This window comes from Grosmannia clavigera (genome assembly GCF_000143105.1).
Source record: "Grosmannia clavigera kw1407 unplaced genomic scaffold GCSC_168, whole genome shotgun sequence".
Taxonomy (NCBI): domain Eukaryota; kingdom Fungi; phylum Ascomycota; class Sordariomycetes; order Ophiostomatales; family Ophiostomataceae; genus Leptographium; species Leptographium clavigerum.
Window position 1 is genome coordinate 506,302 of NW_014040771.1, and position 20,763 is coordinate 527,064.

Below are 20,763 nucleotides of genomic sequence, written 5' to 3' on the forward strand. Positions count from 1 at the left end.
GACGAAGAAGTGTGCTATCCGTAGAAAAGGAAGCGTCGCAGCCAGAATCCATTTGCACGGAAGGAGCGACGGGTGGAACGAAACGTGGGATACTTCTATTTTTGTCTTCACTCGCAAAGCTCAAGCTTTCTCTTGGAACACCACGTCCGCAGTGGTTCGATCGTAAACAGCCGGCAGGGGGGGCAAAGAAACATAAAGACAAGAGGAACAGGCATTAACGGAGGTGAGAACGAGGGTGAGCGGGTAAGAAGGATGGTGAAGAACAGCGACCGGTAATGCGCTGGGGTAGCCGTCGGACCGTATATACAGGGAAGGAAGTTACAACTGACATAGGAACACAGACCCAAGGCGGAAAGCAGAGACCAAAAGAGCCTCGATGAATCAATAAAAAAACACCCCATCCATCCGTGGAAGCCAGACGATGCCGAACCCTCCTTTCCTCAGAAGCACAATAGAACACGTGGGAGCTCATAAAACAACACAAACACACACACACACACACACACAGAGACCAGAGAGCCGGCCTATCCAGAGTGTCGCCTACCCAGAGTCAGCCTACCGCGCAATGCTCTCCGGGCTCATTGGCCCGCCCATGCCGTCTTTCTCTTCGGCCTGGGTGCCGTTCACCTGGCTCATGGTGCTGTCTCTCCGGGCTGAGCTAGCGTCGCCGCCGCCTGGCGGGTCTGGGCCGAGACCGTTTGTGAGCCGGCTGCCATTGGTCTTGGCAGCAGCAGCAGAGCTCGATGCAAAGACAGCGGCAGCCTTGTTCTTTTTGGACGGCGACGTCTTCTCGGCGCCAGCACCAGCGGCTGCAGCCGCGGCTGCGGCGGCCTGCATGGCCTCGCGCTTCTTCTTCTTGGCCAGGGCGATCTGCTCCTTGGGCGGCCGCTTCTGGGGCGAGACGATCTTGCCGGTGGCGCCCAGTCGTGGTCGTGGACGGCGCTGCTTGACGGGCAGGTCCTCGTCCTCGACCAGCGGCTGGTCGCCGTTGGCGTGTAGCTTGGCCAGAAAAAAGTTCTTGATCAGGCCGATCTCATCGCCGATGCTCGTCCGCGTGACCGGCTCCAGCGGCGGCGGCGCCTCAAAGGCTGCCTCCGAGGCCACGCCGGTCGGTGCGTCGTTGGTGCTCTGGTTGCGCACCCGCGTCTGCAGCAGGTGCAGCGGCACGCTGAGAATGTCTAGGCCCAGCTCCTTGTCCAGGCCCAGGGCCTTGAAGCCGAAAAAGTCTTCGCCCAGTTCCTCGGCAAAGTCACCGCCCACAAACTGCTCGCTGCCGTCGTTGAACGCCTCTGTGCCGCCGTCCTGCAGCGCTGGTCGCAACAGATCGCCCAGGTGCGCCTTCATGCGCTCGTGGATCGCTCCCAGCTTCGCGCCTAGTCGTTCCACGTCGTCGCGCACGTACGAGTCTAGCCCGTCTAGGTCGTGCCCGTTTTCGTGCAGCGTGTGCAGCACCACCTCTTCGGGCGTGTACCGTGGCTGGAACCGTGCTCCTCGTGCGGCCCAGGCTCCCGTCGCTTCCTTGCGCTCGGCCTCGTTGTACACGTTCATCGTGTGGCACAGCTTCATAAAGTAGTCCGCTGCAATGTCTGTCATCGCCTCCATCGCCGACGGCTGCAGCTCCTCGAAGCCGGCATGGAAGAAGATCTTGGCCACCGACCGCTGCATCGCTGCTCGGCACGTCTCGCCCACCATAAACGCCCCGTCGCCACACACAAACTGCCGCTCAATGTCGGCCTCGAAGAACGGCTCGGGATCGTAGCGCTGAAACTGGTTTTGGTAGATCTGAGCCCGTTAACACTTACACCATCTCGACAGTATACCAGTCGTCCACACACTCACCTGTGTTTGGATCTGCATCTGCTTTACCACCCCGATCTTGGAGCAAATCTTGCGCGTCTCCTGGATCTGCCGCATGTTCTCATCAAACCGCTTACTAAGCCGACTCGGCGGTGCCACAAAATGGCCTTCGGGAACGAGCCGCAAAAACTCCTCGTTCGGGTTGATCACGCCGCCCTCGTCGTCCTCGATCCACTGCAGCCGCAGCGGTACGTCTGGCACGATCGACTGCGGCTCGTAGTAGTCGGGCACCACCTTTTCCACGTCGTCTTCCATGCCCTCGGCCAGCGTTGTCTCGTTCGCTTTGGACGAAGAAGACGACAGCAGCAGGCCGTTGCCGTTGCCGTTGCCGTTACTGTTGCTGTTGCTGCTGTCGGCTGTCGCGAGCAGTGACGACGACGCTGCCGCCATGCTGTCAGCACCGCCGCCGCCGCCACGACCAGCACTCGGGCCTAGCAGCCCCATGGCCTCAGCCTCCTTGACACCCCGGACGTACCACCGCATGTCGGCCTTGGTCCGCAGCAGTGCCGGCTGGTCGATGTTGAGCCGCCCATCGCGAAACATGTCGTAGCGCTGGCGTGCTAGCAGCGCCCGGCTCTTCTTGGTGACCTGCTTCCATGTCAGGTCCTCCTCGTCCTCGTACACCTGCTCGGCCGCCTCGTTGATGGCTCGGTCGAGTGCCAGCCCGCCGAGGCCGTTGAGCGTCGATCCGTCCAGGTCCATCGCATCCACGTTGCTGCCGACTCCCGAGTGGTGTCCGCCGTTGAGTCCGCCTGGCGTCACCGATCCGACCGCGCCCATCAGCGGCGTGCCGAACCCGATGCTTCCGTCGCCTGCCTCTGAACCTTCGCGCCCGTTGCTGTTGTTGCCGCCGACACTCTTGGCCAGCAGTCCGTTCAGCTGCAGCACCGGCTTCCGATCTCGATCTCGGTCTATGCCTGGCGTGCCCTCCTTGGCGTGCTCGTGCATCGTGGCCGACATCGTGGCTGCACCCCGTGACTTGGTTCCCACGCCCTTTGTTCCGGCTGTGCGGCCGCGCGACGACATGATGGGCTCATCGTCGCTGTCGTCGTCGCCGCCGTCGTCGCCACCGTTCTGCTTTCGCCGCTCCTCTGCCTCGACCTCGGCGCGCGACCGGATCGTCAGATCTGGAATCAACGGGATCAGCTTCTCCGCCTCCTTGCGCATGCTGTTGGCCATCCGCCGCAGCGGGTGGCCCATGTCGCGGTTGTACTTGAGACAGTTGTCCCACACCAGATTCAGGTCCGCCACAAACTCGGCCTTGCTCTTGAACTGCAGTCCCTTGAGCTTCTTCGTCATCGTGCCCAGGTCCATCGGCTGCTTGACGTAGATGTGGTAGTCGGGCGCCTCGCGCTTGTTGACCCGCTGCAGGAACGGTGTCGAGTACTCCGTGTGCGCCTTGAGCTCGCTCAGCACCTTCTCCAGCGCCTCGTACAGCTCCTCCTGTCCGACGTGCTCCTCGCTGGCCCACTTGCTCCGGTTCTTGCGCACCTCGTTGATCAGCGACCGCAGCTCCGTGTCTGTCGCCTTGACCTGGTCGCGCTTCAGGTCGATCCGCGCAATCAGGTGCTTGAGCGTCAGGCTCGACGCCCCCAGGTTGGCGCTGCTGAGCGTCCCGTGGCTCTGCCCGCCCGTTCCGTTGGTGCTGCTCGCCCCGTGCTTTTCCATCTCCGCCTGGATCTGCTTCTCCGACTCCTCCAGCTGCTGCTGCTCCAGCATGGCTGTCCGGTCGTTCTCGAGCGTGTAGAAGAGCGTGTGGAAGCTGCGCCGTGCCGCCACTTCAGTGGCATTTCGTGCTGCCTCCAGCTCCTTGCGCACGTCCTCGGACGTCTTGGCCGCCAGTTGTTGCTGTGGCTGTGATGTGGGGCCATCCTCGTGTGCGGTCCGGCCGTTCTGCTTGTCCGGTGAGCCTACCGAATGCACCGGTGAGCTGCCGGACTTGGACGGCGACAGGAGCTGTCTTGGCGGACCCCCAGCCAAAGGACCAGGGCCCGGGACAGCGTCCTTTTCGGCTGCGGCACTGCCGTCGGCCTTGGCACCACCGCCGCTACCGTCCTCGGCCGCTTCCTCGTCGTCGTCATCGTCGTCGTAGTCGTCTTCGTCGATTGTCCGCTTGGTCTTCTTGTAGGGCGGCTCGTGTATAGGGGTATGATCGGTGGCCGGCGGTGGTAGCAGTCCGTTGTGGGTGCGTGACGGGTACAGCAAACCGCGGATAGCGTCCCGATTGTAGCGGCCATCCTCGGAAAACAGCAGGGCCACGCGGGCCTCGCTCTTGCGATAGAGGTCGGAAAAGGTGGCGCGGCGCGCATCGTCCTCGAGGTCGGTTGTTGGTGCCTCAGGCAGCAACGGGACAATGGTATTGTCGGAGGCGATGGTGGGGGTCTGCGTGCGCGCAGGCGCGTCATCTGCGCCGGGGAACATGGCCGTCCTGTGCAGACAGCCGGCCGCTCGTTACTTTGGATGGCGGAAGGGCGGTGTTGATGTTGCGTCGTGTTTGGCGTGGGATGTGGAAATTTCGATAGAGAGTGGACGCTGCATAACCAATGCGGCAAGAGACCAGCGACAAATGGGCTCGCGTCCACAGAGGCGCCCGGGAAGGATGGGGGGCCTAAAAGACCATAGAAGTAAAGGTAAGCATCGGTATAGATGGCAGACCGGTTTGGGGGGCAGACAGAGGCGATCGGGCGCGGCTTCGATGGATCGCAAGAGCTCGACTTTGTCGGTAAATCCTGGGGTGAGGTTAAGGGAGATGTCGGCCGCCAAAAATCGGCGGCGTGCACTCTTTCCCAGGACGCTGTTGTGCCTATGCGTCCGCCCAGCGGGTAGCGGGTACGGGACCGTGCTGCTGCTGCGGTCGTGCAGCACGCCAGCACAACCGAACAGCACACATTCTTGGACCTACTGGTTCTCCTGCATGTAGAGATGCTCGGCTCGCCATGGATTCTTGTTTTCACGCAGCTCCGGTCAGCGTATGCCGACTGCTCGTTGGCAGCCCATGTAGCAGTACTCTGGGCCGTCCAGCTGATTTGCCGGGAAGTGCTCCACGTGACCTTGGCGTAGTGCTGGAATAGGGCTAGAGCGCTGGAGCTTAGGGGCGTGCCAGCAAGGAGGCCGGCCGCTTCAGCTTCAGCCTCAACCAGAGCCCTTGAAGCCTTGTAAGACGCACGGCAGCACCAGCCGGCAGCCAGACGCATGCGAATGAGGGGCAGCAACAACGGCCACTTTCTCTTCTTGTGCCATCCATTGGCCCAGGAAGGCTTGAACAAGCTCCTTGTCCTCCGCACCGAGCTGCTGCTCGTCTGCCCAGAAAGCAGATGCCGGCATGGAGAGCTGACGAGCCAGGGAACAGGGCCACATTGCCGGGGCATTGCGCAGAGCGACCCCCCCCCCCCCCACAGGACCAGGCCATGAAGCGTGCAACGTAAGATGCTCCGTACGATACGTTGTACGGAGTACGTGCGCCAAATACAATCATAGATGCATGGGCAGTCGAACAGAGTATCGCCAGCTTGGGTTGTAATACAGTGTGTGCACACTGTGGGAAGTCGATAAATTGACAGTCTGCTGGCTGCTTAATCACCACATCCGGCAAGTCCAGCTTGTCCGAGATTCTGTTGAGCGCCTCCTCCATTCCCCGGCCACCCCATAAATTTGTCCATATTGCTCTCCGCCAACCTGTTATTGGCCGTACTTGCGCAACTTCTCTCGCAAACGCACCGGCGCAGCCTTTTGTCTCAGGACCCCAGCAGAGCTTCTGCTCGATCCGTCTGCTCGATCCGTCTGCATCGATCTGGGAAGTGTGGAGCTTCGTGATCCGACAAAACCGGCGCAATAACCACGCAACATACGAGCATACAACAAGCTGCAGCTATAAGCTGCAAGCGGGATCAATATCCGGCACATCAGACAAGCAAGAGACACACGTACAGTCAAGAACGGCACAAACACACATCATGATGAGAATACGCTGGCCGTTTGTCGGGGCCTTCTGCGTGCTGCTGGTGGTGGCCGGCTATGCCGGACTGTCGTCGCTGCAGCTGGGCCACCTTATCAATGACAAGCTGCTGCACCTGGTCACGTTCTTCGTCCTGTCGGTGGTCTTCTACTGGATCGTCGACACGAACCGGCGACGGGCGCTCAACCTGGCGGTGGGCGTGTGCGTATTTGGGCTGGGCATCGGCTCGGAGGTGCTGCAGGCAGTCATCCCCAACAACGGACGCGAGTTTGACGTCATGGACATTGCGGCCAACATGCTGGGCAGCTTCGTGGGTGTGACGCTCTGCACGATCTACCACAAGCGCATGCTCGAGCGCAAGCGACTGCGCAGGTATACAGCAGTGCCGGGCGAAGACGACGGCGAGCTGGTCGACGGTGCCGGCGACGTGGACGTCGAGCTGGGCGAAGGTGTCGGGCTACATGACGGCGACGGCGGCGTGCCTGCTGCTGCTGCTGCTCTGCCTGCTGCTGCTGCTTCTGCTGTTTCTGCCGCGGCCACGCCGAGCACAGCGCTTCCCGCAGCGACAGCACCACGCGCCGTCTCGCTCGAGGAGGAGCTGGACAACTGGGACGAGAATGCGGAGGACGACGCTTGGGGTGAGGCGGACGGGGACATTGGCGGAGCAGCCTCGCCGCCGCCGAGCAAGACGAAGAAGCACGCAGATTAGAGAGACTACACGACTGCTCCATGCTTGTGAATGTTTGTGTTTGTTTGTACGTCATGACAACTGTCTACAGAAGGCGGCCTCGCAGATGGTGGCCGTATATGAAGAATGAAAGGGCCAAGATAAGCGTGAAGAGAAGCGTGACGGAATTCGAGCGGTGAGACGAATGCATGCAGGTCACCAGCCAAACGCCTCATCGTGCCACCAGATGGAGCGGCCGCGCTGGACCCAGAGCCCGACAACAGCGCGCAGGTCTCGCACCATGGCACGGGGCCCGCACACGATAACGGCCACGCGGGTCTCGGCGCCGCGGTGGAAGAGGTTGTCGACGATGGGCCGAAAGTCGGGTCGGCCGTGGGAGCCGGCCGTCGGTCGATGGCGCAGACTGGAGAGCTCCATGTCGGAAGCAGCATCACCACCATTGTTCTCCTGACGGCCACCAGTCAAAAAAATGTGCACGTTGGGGTCGGCAAGGATGTTGCTGCCGTCCTGTCCCGAAACGACAGCCCAGGTGGCATCGCAGGCCGTGCGGACAGCCCAGACAAGGTCGACCTTGGGGCTGGGGCTGGGACTGCCGTCGTGGACGAGGGCGCGGTAGATGGGGACGACAAAGGTGGCACCGACACCACCGGCGACGAGGAGAACGTGGTCAAATTGTTGGGCTGACAGGTCGGGGAAGTGGGCAGCCGCACCGTAAGGGCCGTCGATGCTGAGGTGAACAAGGCCGTCGGGTGAGGGGGCCGAAGAAGAAGAGGCAGTCGTTGCCGCGTTTCGCATGACCGGGACATCCTCGCCCATGTCGTCGTCGTCGTCGTCGTCATCGTCGTCATCGATGTTCTCGTTGTCCGCTTCCACATGCTTGACCCGGCTCGCCCGCTCGGCCAAGAGTCCGGTCATGGGGCCGTTGCGTGTGCGCACGACCAGGCTGAGGCTGTGATCGGGCTCGCTAACGGCGGCGACAGTAAAGGGGTTGAAGAGGAGCTCGAACAGCAGGAACGGCATCCAGGCACGGGGTCGGCCAGCGGATGGCACGCTGACATAGACATGTGAGCCGGGACGGTCGCGGAAGAGCGACAGCTTAGCGGCCGGCAGCGGGACCGTGAGACGAACGAGGTCGGTGCCGGGGATGGCGACGACAGTGGCAGCAGTGCCATTTCCGTCGCCGTCCATCGTCCTAGCACGCCGCACGGCCACGTCGACGACGAGAAACAGCAGCGCAGCCGCCACGTAGGGTCGTGCGTGGTGGGTGTGCAGCCAGACGATCGGTGGTAGAACCACGGCCACGGTCACGTGCACAACAAAGAAGACGCGGTACGACCAGCGACGCACAGGCTCCAGCGCGGTCGTGCTGAGCAGCGTCATGGCGGCCAGGGCGGCGAATCCGAGCCAGACGACCGGACGGGCAAAACGAGGCCAGAAGGTGCCGCCGGGTGCTCGCGCAAAGAAGACGAGGTACAGCGTCGTGTGAACGGCCAGCAGTCCGTAGACGATGCCGCCCAGCAGCCGGTGCCAGCGGTTGAGCTGCTCGTGCGAGAAGCCGCCCAGCGCTGTCGTCAGCGGGCTGATCCGTCGCAATGCCAACACGTATTGCGCCGGCAGCAAGGCCACGGCCACGATGCCGCAACGCTTGGTCACGTGCAGAAAATCGCCGCCTGTCTGCGCCGTGCAGAGAACGACGACGGCCACCGTCCAAGCGAGGCCGACGAGCCATTGGTCGCGCGGACCCAAACACATCACGCTGCTGCTCCAGGGAAGATGCACCTCCACCTCTGTCGACAGCCACCAGCGCAGCCGTCGCTGCCGGGCCGCCCAGCTGCCACCTGCTGTCTGGCGCCGCGACTTGAGCGTCGGTGATGTCGGCACCGCTCCGTATTCGCCGTCGTCGCTACTGCCGTTTCCACCGCCTCGCCTGCTCCGAACACGCAGTCGTCGCTGCACCTGCTTCGCTGTCCAGCCGATCAGTCGCATCGCCAGCATCACCACTACCGGCAGCACCGAAAGCATCACCGTGTAGTGGCCGTAGCGGTCCAGCATCGCCCGCCGCGCTTCCACCTCCGCCGCGCTCAGCTGCATAAACGCATACGGCCAGCCCATTGTGCTGTGTGTCGTGCGAGCGTGTGCGTGCTCGTCAGTTGTCCATTGTCCGTTCTTCCTCCTCAAAAGACCAGCTGTCCGGATTGGCTGCACGGGTCGCTCCTTCCCCAAACCCCGGGACTTCCCCACCAATCAGTGCGTCCGTCCACTGACGTAATGCAAGCCTCTTAGCGATAAACTTTTTCTCACCACGTCTTCTCTCCTCTCTTCAGCCTCCTCTGCGGCCACCCCCCACACTCAATGGCCTCTGTTGTCCCAATGCGCGCCCTGCGCGTCCTGCGCGCCTCCCGAACGCCTCCCGGCCACGCTGCCACTACGTCGGCCGTCGGTTTCCCCTGCTGGGCCGCCGTCGCTGTCCGCTACGCCTCTTCGACCTCGTCCTCCTCCTCACAACCAGTCGCCACCACGACTGCGGCCACATCCACCACCATCACCACCACCACCGCCGCTCCCGTCCTCGCTCACAATGCCGCTAACCCCCCTGAGACCACGCGGCCGCCACCTTTGCACCTGCCTGTCCGCGGTCCCGACTCCTCTGCCCTGTCCCATCTGATGGCCTCCGGAAAGGCCTACCTCGCCTTCTACAAGACCGGCCTGCGTTACCTCTACGCCAACTGGAAGCTCGTGCGTGCCCTCTCGCCTGCCACCAGTTCCGACATCGGCACCCGCTCCGATCTCCTTCTGCGCCGTCGCTGGAGCCACGATCTTCGCCGCCTGCCGCTCTTTGCCGTCCTGCTGCTTGTCTGTGGCGAATGCACTCCCCTCGTCGTCATCGCCTTTCCTCACGTCGTCCCCTATCCTTGCCGCATCCCTAGACAGGTTGACAAGTTGCAGCGCCTCGCCGAGAAGCGCCGTCACGCCGCCTTTGGCGACCCTCACGCCAGCTCGCCTGTCCTCATTGCCCGCAGCCTCGGCCTCGTCTCTCCCCTCTGGGACCGTCTCGGCTGGATCCCTGACTCTATTACCCGCTCCGCCACCACCCGCCGCCTGCGCTTCCTCGCCCAGGACGACGCCCTCCTGCGCCAAAGCGGTGGCGTTCCTGCCCTTGAGCCTGCCGAGATCGTCCTCGCCTGCATCGATCGCGGCCTCGATGTCCGCGGCCTCTCGGACGACCACCTGCGCCAACTCCTGGCCGCTTGGCTGCACCACACCGCATCGTCAGACCCCGGATTTGACCAGCGCATCGCTCTGCTCACCAAACGGCCCAATGAGTGGCCAGAGGTCGAGTGAGATTGTGGAAAGTGTACTCCGTGCCACTGTATATGAGAAACAAACGGACATGTGCAACAGTTGCATATTCAGTCAGAATGCCAGGCCATCTGCTTCCCTTTTCGTCTCACCCTCTATAGATCACAGCTCCCGCAAAATATCACTCACTTTTCATCTTGTTTCATTATTGCACATACCCTGTCTAGCATTCGCTCCCTCGTACAAACGCCGTGATTGCTGCATCGACAGCGTAACAGTCCCGAAATGCAAACGAGAGGAGATAGTGTCCACTGGCGCCCATCGCTATTAGAAGAAGCCCTTATTTCTTGTATTGCGCCAACTGCGTCATGATCGCCTGGATGCTCTGGTCACTGCCACCTTGCGGCCCAGACATGTACGAATTTGGCGCTCCACCAGCCACTCCGCCCGCATACGGCGCCGAGCCTCCGTAAGACCCGGCAGTCATGCTTGCCATCGACCCGCCATTCGATGCCCCGAGCGTGCTTAGCAGTGCCCCTAGATTCACCTGCGACCCTGCGCTTTGCCCGTATTGCGCTCCTTGTGCATATGCCGGCGTAGCCAGAGCAGCGGGAGGCGCTGCCGCTGCCTGTGATGGCTGCAGTGTGGCCAGCAGTTGTGAGAGAGTCTGTCCATCCAGCTGGCCCATCAGGGAGGCCAGGTCGTAAGCCGCCGGCTGTCCTGTGCTGACTGCCGGCTGTGATACCGCTGCTGAAGGTGCTTGGTAGCTCGTCGGATATGCTGGCGCTCCCGGAGTTGCCCCCATGTATTGCTGTCCGTAGCCACCGGGTGCCTGGTACGGGATGCGTTGGTTGGCCGCAGCAGCCGCAGCAGCCGCCGCCGCCGCCGAAGCAGCCTTGGACCGCGCCACCACGTCTGCAGCAATCTGCGGTGTGAGGTCCTGGTAACCGTCAAAGCGTACGTTTCTCGTGCCGGCCGATCGGTCAAAAACCTGCAGCGGTATCTTGAACGACGACTGCGAGTTGATGTTGAGGTCCACCACCGCAATCACGCCTTCCAGTACGTGTGTCTGGATCACAGCGTCGCGGGACGGGCTGTGTGGCGTCATCAGCATGATGTCCGTCTTGAGTCCACGCTCCGTGAAGGCGCCCTGCACCCATTTGATAAAGTCCCGTTCCAGACCCTGCGTCACCAGGAACTGCACGTCGGGAACGTCGCTTGCGTGCCGGCCCTTCAGTCCGTCAAAGTTGCTACCGCTGCCACCGTGTTCGCCCCGACTCCGTCCATAGGGACTTGGCGACCGTCGCGACCGATACGACCGGCTGTTGCTGCCGGCCCCGGGACGGTTTGGGGACCGGGAGCGGTCTCTGCCCTGTCTGCCCTGACCGTCACGCCCTCCTCGCTCCCTGCCGTGATGCTCGTCCCTGTCGCGATCGCCACCCCGGTCACGGCGAGGAGAAGCCTCCCGGTCCTTCGCGTCTGGTCGGTAGTCATCTCTGCCTCGACGCCGGCCGTGCTCTCGGCCGTGCTCTCGGCCATCGTATCGATCTCCACCTCGGCCGCCTCTGCCCTTGCTGCGTTCTGGTGATCGTTCCCGCTCCTTTTCTTTCTTCTGAGGACGAGAGAGTTCCAAGTCTGGCACACACATTAGAATGCTGATGAACCCGGGCAGCCCAGTGTTGGGTTAGGGGTGACATACTGATTTTGCGACCTCGGATCTCGAACCCTTGAAGATTCTTCATCGCATCTTGGGCTTCTGAAGCCTTGTGGTACTGCACAAAACCATACGCAGATTTGATCGAGATTTGCGCAAGACGGCCAAAACGGTGAAATGCCTCAAACACGTCCCTCTTGCTGACTCTCTCTTGAGACAAGTTTCCTATTGTAATTCGATGTTAGCCAAACCGCCATGATGAGTGAGCCAGAAGCGTTACGACGTACCAATAAACATGCGCGAACCATCGGGAAACTTCTCCCAGTTCGGATCTGCCATGTAGCGTCGCTCCTCCAGAAGAAATTCCTCATAAGCCTTATCTACTGCTGTCTTGCCTCCCTTGGCAATGTTTCCACGCCGCGGGGGAGCAGGCAGCTGAGTCTGGACCGAAGCCGTAGCAGCATCGGGGACCTGAGATCCTGCACCGCCTATACCAGCTACAGAAGATGGGGGGGCGCCAAGGACGGCCATGCCGCCAACCGTCCCGGGAGCACCGACAGCGGCATAGGGAAAGGGCTGCACTTTGTCAGTGGGCAGGGCTGCGGCAGAGGGAAATCCGCCAGACGCCATCGCCTGGCCGGACTGCGGGTTGGACGGCGACGGGCGAAAAGCAGCAGAGGACGACGCTGCTGGCAGCGGTGCATCGGCTGAGATGGCGTCCAGCATCTTGTCGATATCAATGCCCGGCTCGTTGGATTCGACCTCAGCCTGGATTTCTGCTTCGGCCTTTGCAAGAGATTCACTTGCATCTCTTGCAGCATCAGCATCAACCTGGGTCTGGGGCTGGGACTGGGAGACGGATGGAGACCTGGCCACTGCAGAAATGGCTGCGATTGCGGCGGCAAAACTAGATGCGTCGGCCGCCAGTGGCATCGCCGTATCGACAGCTTCGGAGCCAGAGGCAGCAGGAACGCCGGTGCCAGCATCGGCTTCTGTCGCAGCAGACGGCTCGCTGGACGCAAGCGGAACCACCGAAGCATTGGAGTTGGAGGACAGTGTGGCATTGGCACCAGCAGCGCTAGCGTAGTCGAGGGCCATGGATGCTTCGTCGGGGGCGGTGGTGGAAGCCGGCAGGCTACTCGGGGAATCCTGCGTGCTGTCTTGCGGGGGGGGTGTCGTCTCCAGCATAGCCTCGTTTGCGGACGACAGGGAGGACGTAGGAGAGCTCAGCGAGCTCTCATACTCAGCATCATGGTCATCGTTGTCGGCATTATAAGAAATGTTCAGGTCGGCGGTTTTGTCTAGGATCTGGCCATTCTCGGACATATGCTTTTGTTCGTTGCCGCTGTACGCATCGATATTTCCGTTACCAGTAGCGTATATATGGGCGTTGTTGCAGTCGTTGGCATCGTTGGAAGCTGCCGGAATGGCTACAGCCGAGGCCGCCTCAGATTCAGAAGCCATCACAGCTGGGATATGGTGGCAGGCGACGGAGGATCAACGTTGGCCAACGTGACAGCGAGTTCAAGAGGACGAAAGGGCAAATATCGTGTGGTGAGCAGGGATGTGAGGCGTTTGTGAGGAGCAGTCCGGCTTTGTGCGAGGAGAACTTCACTTGAAAGTTTTTTGAGAAGAGTTACGGGGCGAGTCGATCTTTCTTGGGATAAGAACCGCACTTTACTGAATGGGCTGTGCAGGTTTGATGCAGAAGGCAGGCGCGATGGATGGTCGGTTTGATGCCAGCAAGGCTGGAAACAGAAAGCGGCTTAATCGGGACGGAAGTAGCGGCTGACAGGTAGACCTGATCAGCTGAAATAGTAAGCTATCTGTGTCAGAATGCAGTCGGCAAAATACGTGCAGCTTGCCGTCAGCATAATCGAGACACGCGGCTGCGATGAAAATCGTGGAAAATGGATCTGGCGAAAGGTGACGAAGGGAGAAGAAGTGGGAAATTTCGAACGCGAGTATTATAAACTTGGGCGGAGGGGGGTGCGATATGGACCAATAAGAGTGGCCGCCAAGGTGGATGGTGGGAGCTTACGTGGAGCAGCTGCCACCAGCTGGCATTGATTTCTACTGCTTGAACAATCGCCGTCCTTTGCTACTCCACAAGCGTATGTGAAGTGTACGAGTCGCATTTTTCTAAATAGAAGGCTCTCGTTTCGACCAATACACTGTCTTTCAGGCACTCTCACTCACATACCGGCAAGGAGGCCTTCCCGCTGTGGGCAACTTGTATCGCCGAGTCCGGCCCTCTGGTTCTTACGGCGATGGCTTCGGCCTCGTTACTCAAATCCAATGCCAGAATTTCAGCTGCTGTCGATATGTTGAGAGGGATTTCCCACCGGCCGATGCTTACTCATAGGCTGGTAATCCATAACAGTCGTCCAGCAGGACACATAATACCTGCCCGATCAGCAAGCCGATATGCAGCCTTTGACGCTGGCGCCAACGAAGACGATCTTCGCGTTGCCAGAACGTGGCGCGTATCTTTCTCCGAAAATACCCTTCTCAAGGGCACGACGACATTCTCACGATCTAGCGGGCCCGGAGGCCAGCATGTAAACAAGTAAGATTTGTCCAGGACAGATAATCAATGCCGATGCCTAATGGTGGCAGGACTGAATCCAAGGCCACCACTCTCTGGGCCGTCAACGAGCTGGCCGGTACGCTCCCAAAGTTGCTGCAGGATAAAATTCGGTTGTCACGATACTACACAAGGACGACGGATAGCATCACGATCCAAGCACAGACACAGCGTAGCCGAAGTGCCAATGCTGCCGACAATCAGAAGAAGATGTATGAAGAGGTGCTGAAAATGTACGACGAAGCCGTGCCTGGAGATTCAAGCCCAGAAAATGCACGAAAATATAAACTGGTGTAGGTTTTCCTTTCATCTCAACATCACCATCCCAAGGCTGACTGAAACCAGAGAAAAATCGTTTCATGAGCAACGTATCAGAGAAAAAAAGAAGCTGAGCAGCAAAAAACAGTCTCGTCGAAGCGGAGGGACCGACAACTAAGTGTTCAGCATAGATCAGGCAAGAAGTGTCCTGAGCAAGCCGATAAGTCGATTTAGCAAACCAAGTGGTCGTACTCGTGTTGTGAGGCTAGCTTTTTCTACGGCTGAGGTAGCCTCCCTTTCATCGTTTTTCTTCCAAATGAGCTAACTCCGTCACTCCATTTGTTACAAGTCCGTTGATGTTGATCGCAAGCCGTTACAAGATGGCGCCCCGCAGATCTAGGCTAACCTGCCCTGAAAGGATTTCTTTGTCAGCATCGCATCCAGTCACCCCCACCTCGTTTCGCCTTTTCTTTCGCGGTAAGGGAATGATCAGCTCGTTGCAACATTGCCTGCTGCTCGATCGGAAAAGTCTATGAAATATCGTCCCTGTTACACCTCAGTGCTCCCGTCACCGCTTTATATTCACCCGATTCGCGATTCTCTGACCATCGCCACCCAACCAGCTGATAACGAGGAGACCTGCGACTTACTTGTCTTTTAGCGAACACCTCACGCGACTCCTTTGTCGATTTCTTACGAGCCGCAAGTGACCACATTGACGGCGACGTATACCATGGCAGCACAGGCACCTCCCCAGGTGCAGCCGTGCCGCTATAAGGTCGGGAAAACGCTCGGCGCTGGTTCATATTCGGTGGTGAAGGAATGCGTGCATATTGATACGGGGCGATGCTATGCCGCCAAAGTTATCAATAAGCGGTTGATGACTGGTCGCGAACACATGGTTGGTGTCTCTCATTCCTCTGCAAAGGCCGCGCGCCGATGAACCCTCTTTCTAACGACGGGATGTGAGTCAGGTCCGAAATGAGATAGCCGTGTTGAAAAAGGTGTCGATGGGCCACAAAAACATCCTGACATTGGTCGACTACTTTGAGACAATGAACAACCTGTACCTGGTGACGGACCTGGCTATGGGGGGCGAGCTCTTTGACCGAATCTGCCGGAAAGGCTCGTATTACGAGTCAGACGCCGCAGACTTGATCCGGGCTACGCTTTCCGCCGTCGCCTACCTACACGACCACGGAATAGTGCACCGCGACTTGAAGCCGGAGAACCTTCTATTTCGAACGCCGGAAGACAACGCCGACCTCCTGATAGCGGACTTTGGGCTTTCACGGGTCATGGACGAGGAGCAGTTCCACGTGCTGACGACTACGTGCGGGACGCCTGGATACATGGCGCCGGAGATCTTCAAGAAGACGGGCCACGGCAAGCCGGTGGACATCTGGGCGCTGGGCGTCATCACATACTTTCTGCTGTGCGGGTACACGCCGTTCGACCGGGACAGCGATTTTGAGGAGATGCAGGCCATTCTCAAGGCAGACTATGCCTTTGCGCCCGTTGACTACTGGCGCGGCGTGTCGGATGCGGCTAAGAATTTTATCACGCGCTGTCTGACCATTGATGCGTCGCGGCGCATGACGGCGCACGAGGCGCTGCAGCATCCCTTCGTGGCGGGCTACGAGCGGCGGGAGGGCGACGACAAGGGCGAGAACCTGCTGCCGACGGTAAAGAAGAACTTCAACGCGCGGCGGACGCTGCACGCCGCCATCGATACGGTGCGGGCCATCAACAAGCTCCGCGAGGGCAGCAACCACGGGCTCATGAACGGGGAGCGGTCGCGCGAGCCGCAGAAAGACGGAATGCAGGGCGTGGTGGCGGCAGCGAGAGCGGCAGCAGGCGGGTCGACCACACGGCCCAACAGCAGCGGCCGGACGGCAGATTCCGGCTACGGCACGCTGCAGAGCGGCCAGCAGGACGTGCGCATGAGCGATGCGCCGCCTATGGGCGCGGTGCCCCTATCTCTGCGGCCGGGAATGGAGGTGAACAAGGTGATCGAGACGACGAAGGGCCTGTGGACAGGGGTGGGAAGCCGTGGTTGAGTCTGGCGGTAGCAGCGGGCTGGACCCGTTCGTATTGAAGACCAGGAGGTCTCTGGCATATGTGTCCCTGTTTTGCTTGTTTTTAGTACGTCGTAAACTCGTGTTCTACCTTTCTCCTTTTCGGTTTCACAAACTCTCTTAGTTTGACGATCTATTTCTGTCGTTTGCATTCCTGGGCATTGGATGAGCTCCCTGGTTGCTATTTATCTCAAGATGCTTCTCTTTCTTCTTTCTTCTCCGTTCCTTAATCTTTCTGTTGTCTTGGCTCTCGCTCCCCATTGGGCTCTTATAGCAGGATGCTTACGCCGCAAGGCACGGGAGGGTGGAGACGGCCTTGACCGGCAGTCAGCAATAAAACATGGTTTTCGGAATAATCATCTTTGCTGTGGATAAGCCGTGAGATTTGGTAATGAGAAAGGGATCCGAAACTTTTACACATGGCCTTCTTTCGGCACACAACGGCGTCCTCCGTCGGACACGTCTATTAGGACGCTATCTATCTGCGGAGTCGGAAAACTTGTATCGTAATGTCTTACCTGTAGTGTAATATGTGAGTAGGATACCCTGGACCCCCTTTTCTCGAACCGCCTCACAGGATATCGTGTGCTCCGTAATTTCAATTCATATTCTTTTTTTATGCTGTAAAGGAGCTGTATTCCCACGCTTATCCCCGCTAGGACTAGCGCACGATTGCGATATTACATACGGAGCACGGAGTAGGTTCTGCTCTGTTTAAATATATAAAATTGTCACAACTGATGCTTATGGCAGGGGTAGCGGTGCACTGTATGGGGGTCTTCACGATGTGGCTGATGATCTGCGTGTTGTAACTAGCTAGGAGAGGGTACATGGCGCGCCTTCACTGGTGCAGAGATTTCACTGGGGCTAGTCCCCACTTTTATCTGTCTGACCAATGAGAGGCCGCGTTGCTGGCATTAGTCAGAACGATCACAGTGCGCTCCATTCTAGAGCTTCACAAAAATACATGGTACCAGTTCTTCGTAGGCAACAGTATGCGAACGCGCATGGGGCGCGGTACGACCCCAGGGCCTGTGCTCGCATCCAAGCTACGTATAGCGTGCGAGCATTAGTCTCGGCCGCAGTGAATCCTATGAGCGAGTCCTTCATTTTGTGCCAGCTCAGACGGTGAGGCTCCCAGCTTATGCTGTGGTGCATGTGAGCGGAGACTGGCAAACACATCTTACGATGATGATGCTTACGTAAGACAAAGCGAGCTGCGCGTCCTACGACGTATAGAGTCGCGTAGTCGTGTCGTAAAGCAAGACATTCCATGGGTTTGGCGGGTTCGTGGTCGAAACGATAGCGTTTGGCGTGTGGGATACATAGCATGAGCTTCTTCCATTGTTCTTATCTTACAGTATGGCACCACTGTCCGGCCCTTCCTGTGTCATATCAGAATGCAGAAACGTGGGGTTTGGAAGAAGCGTCGGGTTTACGCTGATAACACTGCAGAGCAGAAACCGTTCAGCGGGACGGCCGGAATGCATTGTAAGATACTCGAACATGGCCATCTTGCTTACCATGTATGAGATGCGGTACATATGGCACGATAGGCTTTAGGATCAGGCTCTAGTGGAATGGCTAGTATCTTACTATTGCACAAGCGTAGAGCAACGCCGTCCGTCTGCTTTTCGTTACTTGGGTTGACGGGCAACGGCCTGGATCCTCTTGCCTGCAGCGATAGTCTGCAAATGATAACCCGTGTTACGACCGTTCCGCTCCTCGAATGGACCGCGGAATCTTGAGGGGACGAACACTGGCCAATGAAAATGTGCATACCGGAAGGCTCGGAATGTATTACTGTTTGTATGGAGACGCTATGCAAGGACGAGTTCTCGTTTTTGGATCGAACTTTTGGTTACCTTTTTTTTTTGGTTTTGGTTTACGGCGTGACCAAGTGCATCTGCAGACTAGCAAGGCCGCCAGAGGCAAATCTGTGTGCATGACTCGCGGGTATCGCTGGTAGTGAAAGACTTTGATCTACCAGGCTGCATGCATACGAGTAAGCACATCTCTGCCCAATCGTCGGCACGCGACTGTCCAGATTGGGCTCGCCTTGCAGAACCGCATGATACTTGCTTTCGTCGAAAGGGTTTTCTTCCGCAGTCGGTCAAGAGCAATAAATACTACGAGCAGTAAGACTGGCGGGCAGTCTGCAAATCCGCAAACCCGCAAACCCGCAAACCCGCACGCCGGCCAATGGTGCGTGTGCCGTTCCAATCGGAGATGTCCAGGCCGCTATGTGGAATATTCATTCGTACGGAGACGCTTGCTTTTGACCAAAATACCATGCGCCGCACGGAGATGTAGACGACTGGTACTCGGAGGATATGCTACATCTTTGCTCCGTCTGCAAATTGGCTGCCGAGTCAGGCGCTTCATCTCACGAGACCCGCTGCCAAGAATCTTGTCTGTCTGTACACTAACTACGGAGTAATGCTGATCGCCCAGTTTTTACGTAGGGCCAATGCTTCGCGCCGCCCATGGCATAAGGCGTCTCCTTTCCCAGCGAAGACTGCTCCATAGTCGATTGATGGCCCCCGAGCGCAATTTCCGTTGTCGAGCAATGCTGGGATATTCTGCTATCGTGAACAAGGACGGTGTGGCGGGTAACTGGCCAGTATGGGCAATTTGACCCATCTGTATGCTTCGCTCATGATATCGCTGATGCTGATGAGCTGACGGCCTTTCCCTTGCCCGAACCGAGCGCGTCCGACTCACAGAAAAGGGATGCAAGGTGCAATATTGCTCGTATGCGACATCGCCTCGGCTTCTGCACCTGATGTACGATACGTACGAGTACTCGTACGGAGGGTATGGCAGGATACAACGCATTGGTATCCTCATACTCCGTACATTTCGGCCCCACGCTGCATCCACCGCCATTGTGCCAGAAGTTGCTAATAATACATGGTACATACGGAGCAGTAAGATGCCGTACGGAGCAGGTTCTGAGGTAGGTCGACGGCACTGCCTGGTGGATAGAGATGAGAGAGAGCGGCACCGAAGCTATGGATCGCGTGTCATAACTCTAATACACGGCAATTCTGTAGCACCAATTTGTTAAACCGGGATGATATAACAATCCGTGTTTAAATGAGATATTTCATCGACCCAGACGGAGATAATCAAATCCCAAAGCATGCTGCCTGCTCCACTTCACAGTTCAAAATCCTGGGGTTCGGCGTCGGGACGAGACGCCGGGTGAGGCGAATGAGAACAAGACTCAAGAGAAACAGGTGCTTGTCCCCAGAGACGAAAGTTAAGCGACGGAACGGCTCCGAGGTGGCGATGACACGTTATTGTGCCCATCACAACGAATCGCAATGACCGAAGTCAGGCTCCATCAGCCTTGGCATGCCATCCCTATCTTTTGGGCCTCTGGGCCTCTCCGACTGCTTCTCGCCGTGTACTTCGTACGAGTACAGCTGAAACTGCCATCGGGCCACGGGACGCTGTCCACTGGCATGTGAGGTCCTGGCGCCACGGAGTAATTACTCGTCCGCTGCGATTGGGTTTACCCACACGCCGTAAGACACACGTGAGGTAGGGGCGCATGCTGTGACAGCATCTTCAAACCAGAGCCAAACAGTCGTGCTGCGACGACGAGGTTGGGTGTTTGACAAGCATATACGAGCAAGTCGCAACTGGGCAGGCTGGGCGTTGCCCAGTCAAACATTGGGAGCGGGCCCATTTGCGTGCTGCTGTGGCAAGCTGTCGTACTTGTGTCTATAATGTCGCATGTGAAACGGGGATGGTAGGATGGCAGCCTACATACAGCACTCGTATCTTACTCGCCATCTCGTCACGCAGTGTGGCGGCCACGCGGACAGGCGCAAAGGACAGGGGGCCAAGGCCTAAAAGTGTCCAGGAAATAAGATTGCCATGGGCTTGTAGGCATTTTTACAGAGCTTACCAGTAAGCAGACATGTCTTACATAGTAACACAGCCCGTGCATGCGCCGCACTACAGGCGCTTGCGAGACGCTAAATGGCCGTTTTTCTTGGCCTGGCTCCTTTTCTGGGGGCCGCCCCCTAGGGAATCGGATTTAAATCATCGAATAGAGACCTACATAACCATTCGCAGTGGCAGGCTGCCTGCAGTGATGCAGAGACGCAAATGAAACCACAACGTCCCGTCCTAATTAGACTGACGAGCTGCACACCCAAACCTTCAAAGTAACCGCAGCTTCTTGTGCTTGGGTTCGAACAACGTATACCTCCACCAGCAGGTCCTTGCCCTGTTCGGCATAACGGAACGGAGCCGCCAAATATTGGCAAACCCGACGGGATAGTTCTCTAACTGTGGACCGACCCAGTTTTTCTCTTCCGTCTCTGCACCGTTAGTGCAGGCGGTGCCATGGTCACACCGTCTTCGCCGTCG

General features: G+C 58.5%; 7 protein-coding genes across 7 annotated transcripts; 4 read left to right on the forward strand and 3 right to left on the reverse strand.

The window, feature by feature from the left end:
- Positions 1–555: 555 nt before the first annotated feature.
- Positions 556–4,278, reverse strand: CMQ_2015 (transcriptional activator spt7; the record flags this gene model as incomplete). Its single annotated transcript, XM_014314941.1, has 2 exons — positions 556–1,767; positions 1,840–4,278. 2 exons carry the CDS (start codon positions 4,276–4,278, stop codon positions 556–558), a joined length of 3,651 nt encoding a protein of 1,216 aa, XP_014170416.1.
- A 1,532-nt stretch (positions 4,279–5,810) lies between these two features.
- On the forward strand, positions 5,811–6,521 carry CMQ_1895 (vanz-like protein; the record flags this gene model as incomplete). Its single annotated transcript, XM_014314821.1, has 1 exon — positions 5,811–6,521. One exon carries the CDS (start codon positions 5,811–5,813, stop codon positions 6,519–6,521), a length of 711 nt encoding a protein of 236 aa, XP_014170296.1.
- A 174-nt stretch (positions 6,522–6,695) lies between these two features.
- On the reverse strand, positions 6,696–8,612 carry CMQ_1999 (ferric reductase-like protein; the record flags this gene model as incomplete). The annotated part of the gene is made up of 1 exon (XM_014314925.1): positions 6,696–8,612. One exon carries the CDS (start codon positions 8,610–8,612, stop codon positions 6,696–6,698), a length of 1,917 nt encoding a protein of 638 aa, XP_014170400.1.
- A 240-nt stretch (positions 8,613–8,852) lies between these two features.
- CMQ_1996 (letm1-like protein) lies at positions 8,853–9,842 on the forward strand (the record flags this gene model as incomplete). The annotated part of the gene is made up of 1 exon (XM_014314922.1): positions 8,853–9,842. One exon carries the CDS (start codon positions 8,853–8,855, stop codon positions 9,840–9,842), a length of 990 nt encoding a protein of 329 aa, XP_014170397.1.
- Positions 9,843–10,140: 298 nt separating this feature from the next.
- Positions 10,141–12,918, reverse strand: CMQ_1847 (RNA-binding protein; the record flags this gene model as incomplete). Its single annotated transcript, XM_014314773.1, has 3 exons — positions 10,141–11,435; positions 11,500–11,679; positions 11,742–12,918. The coding sequence occupies 3 exons, from the start codon at positions 12,916–12,918 to the stop codon at positions 10,141–10,143; spliced, it is 2,652 nt and encodes an 883-aa protein (XP_014170248.1).
- A 1,132-nt stretch (positions 12,919–14,050) lies between these two features.
- On the forward strand, positions 14,051–14,338 carry CMQ_1894 (uncharacterized protein; the record flags this gene model as incomplete). Its single annotated transcript, XM_014314820.1, has 1 exon — positions 14,051–14,338. One exon carries the CDS (start codon positions 14,051–14,053, stop codon positions 14,336–14,338), a length of 288 nt encoding a protein of 95 aa, XP_014170295.1.
- Positions 14,339–15,032: 694 nt separating this feature from the next.
- CMQ_1984 (calcium calmodulin-dependent protein kinase) lies at positions 15,033–16,359 on the forward strand (the record flags this gene model as incomplete). The annotated part of the gene is made up of 2 exons (XM_014314910.1): positions 15,033–15,200; positions 15,274–16,359. The coding sequence occupies 2 exons, from the start codon at positions 15,033–15,035 to the stop codon at positions 16,357–16,359; spliced, it is 1,254 nt and encodes a 417-aa protein (XP_014170385.1).
- Positions 16,360–20,763: the final 4,404 nt, after the last annotated feature.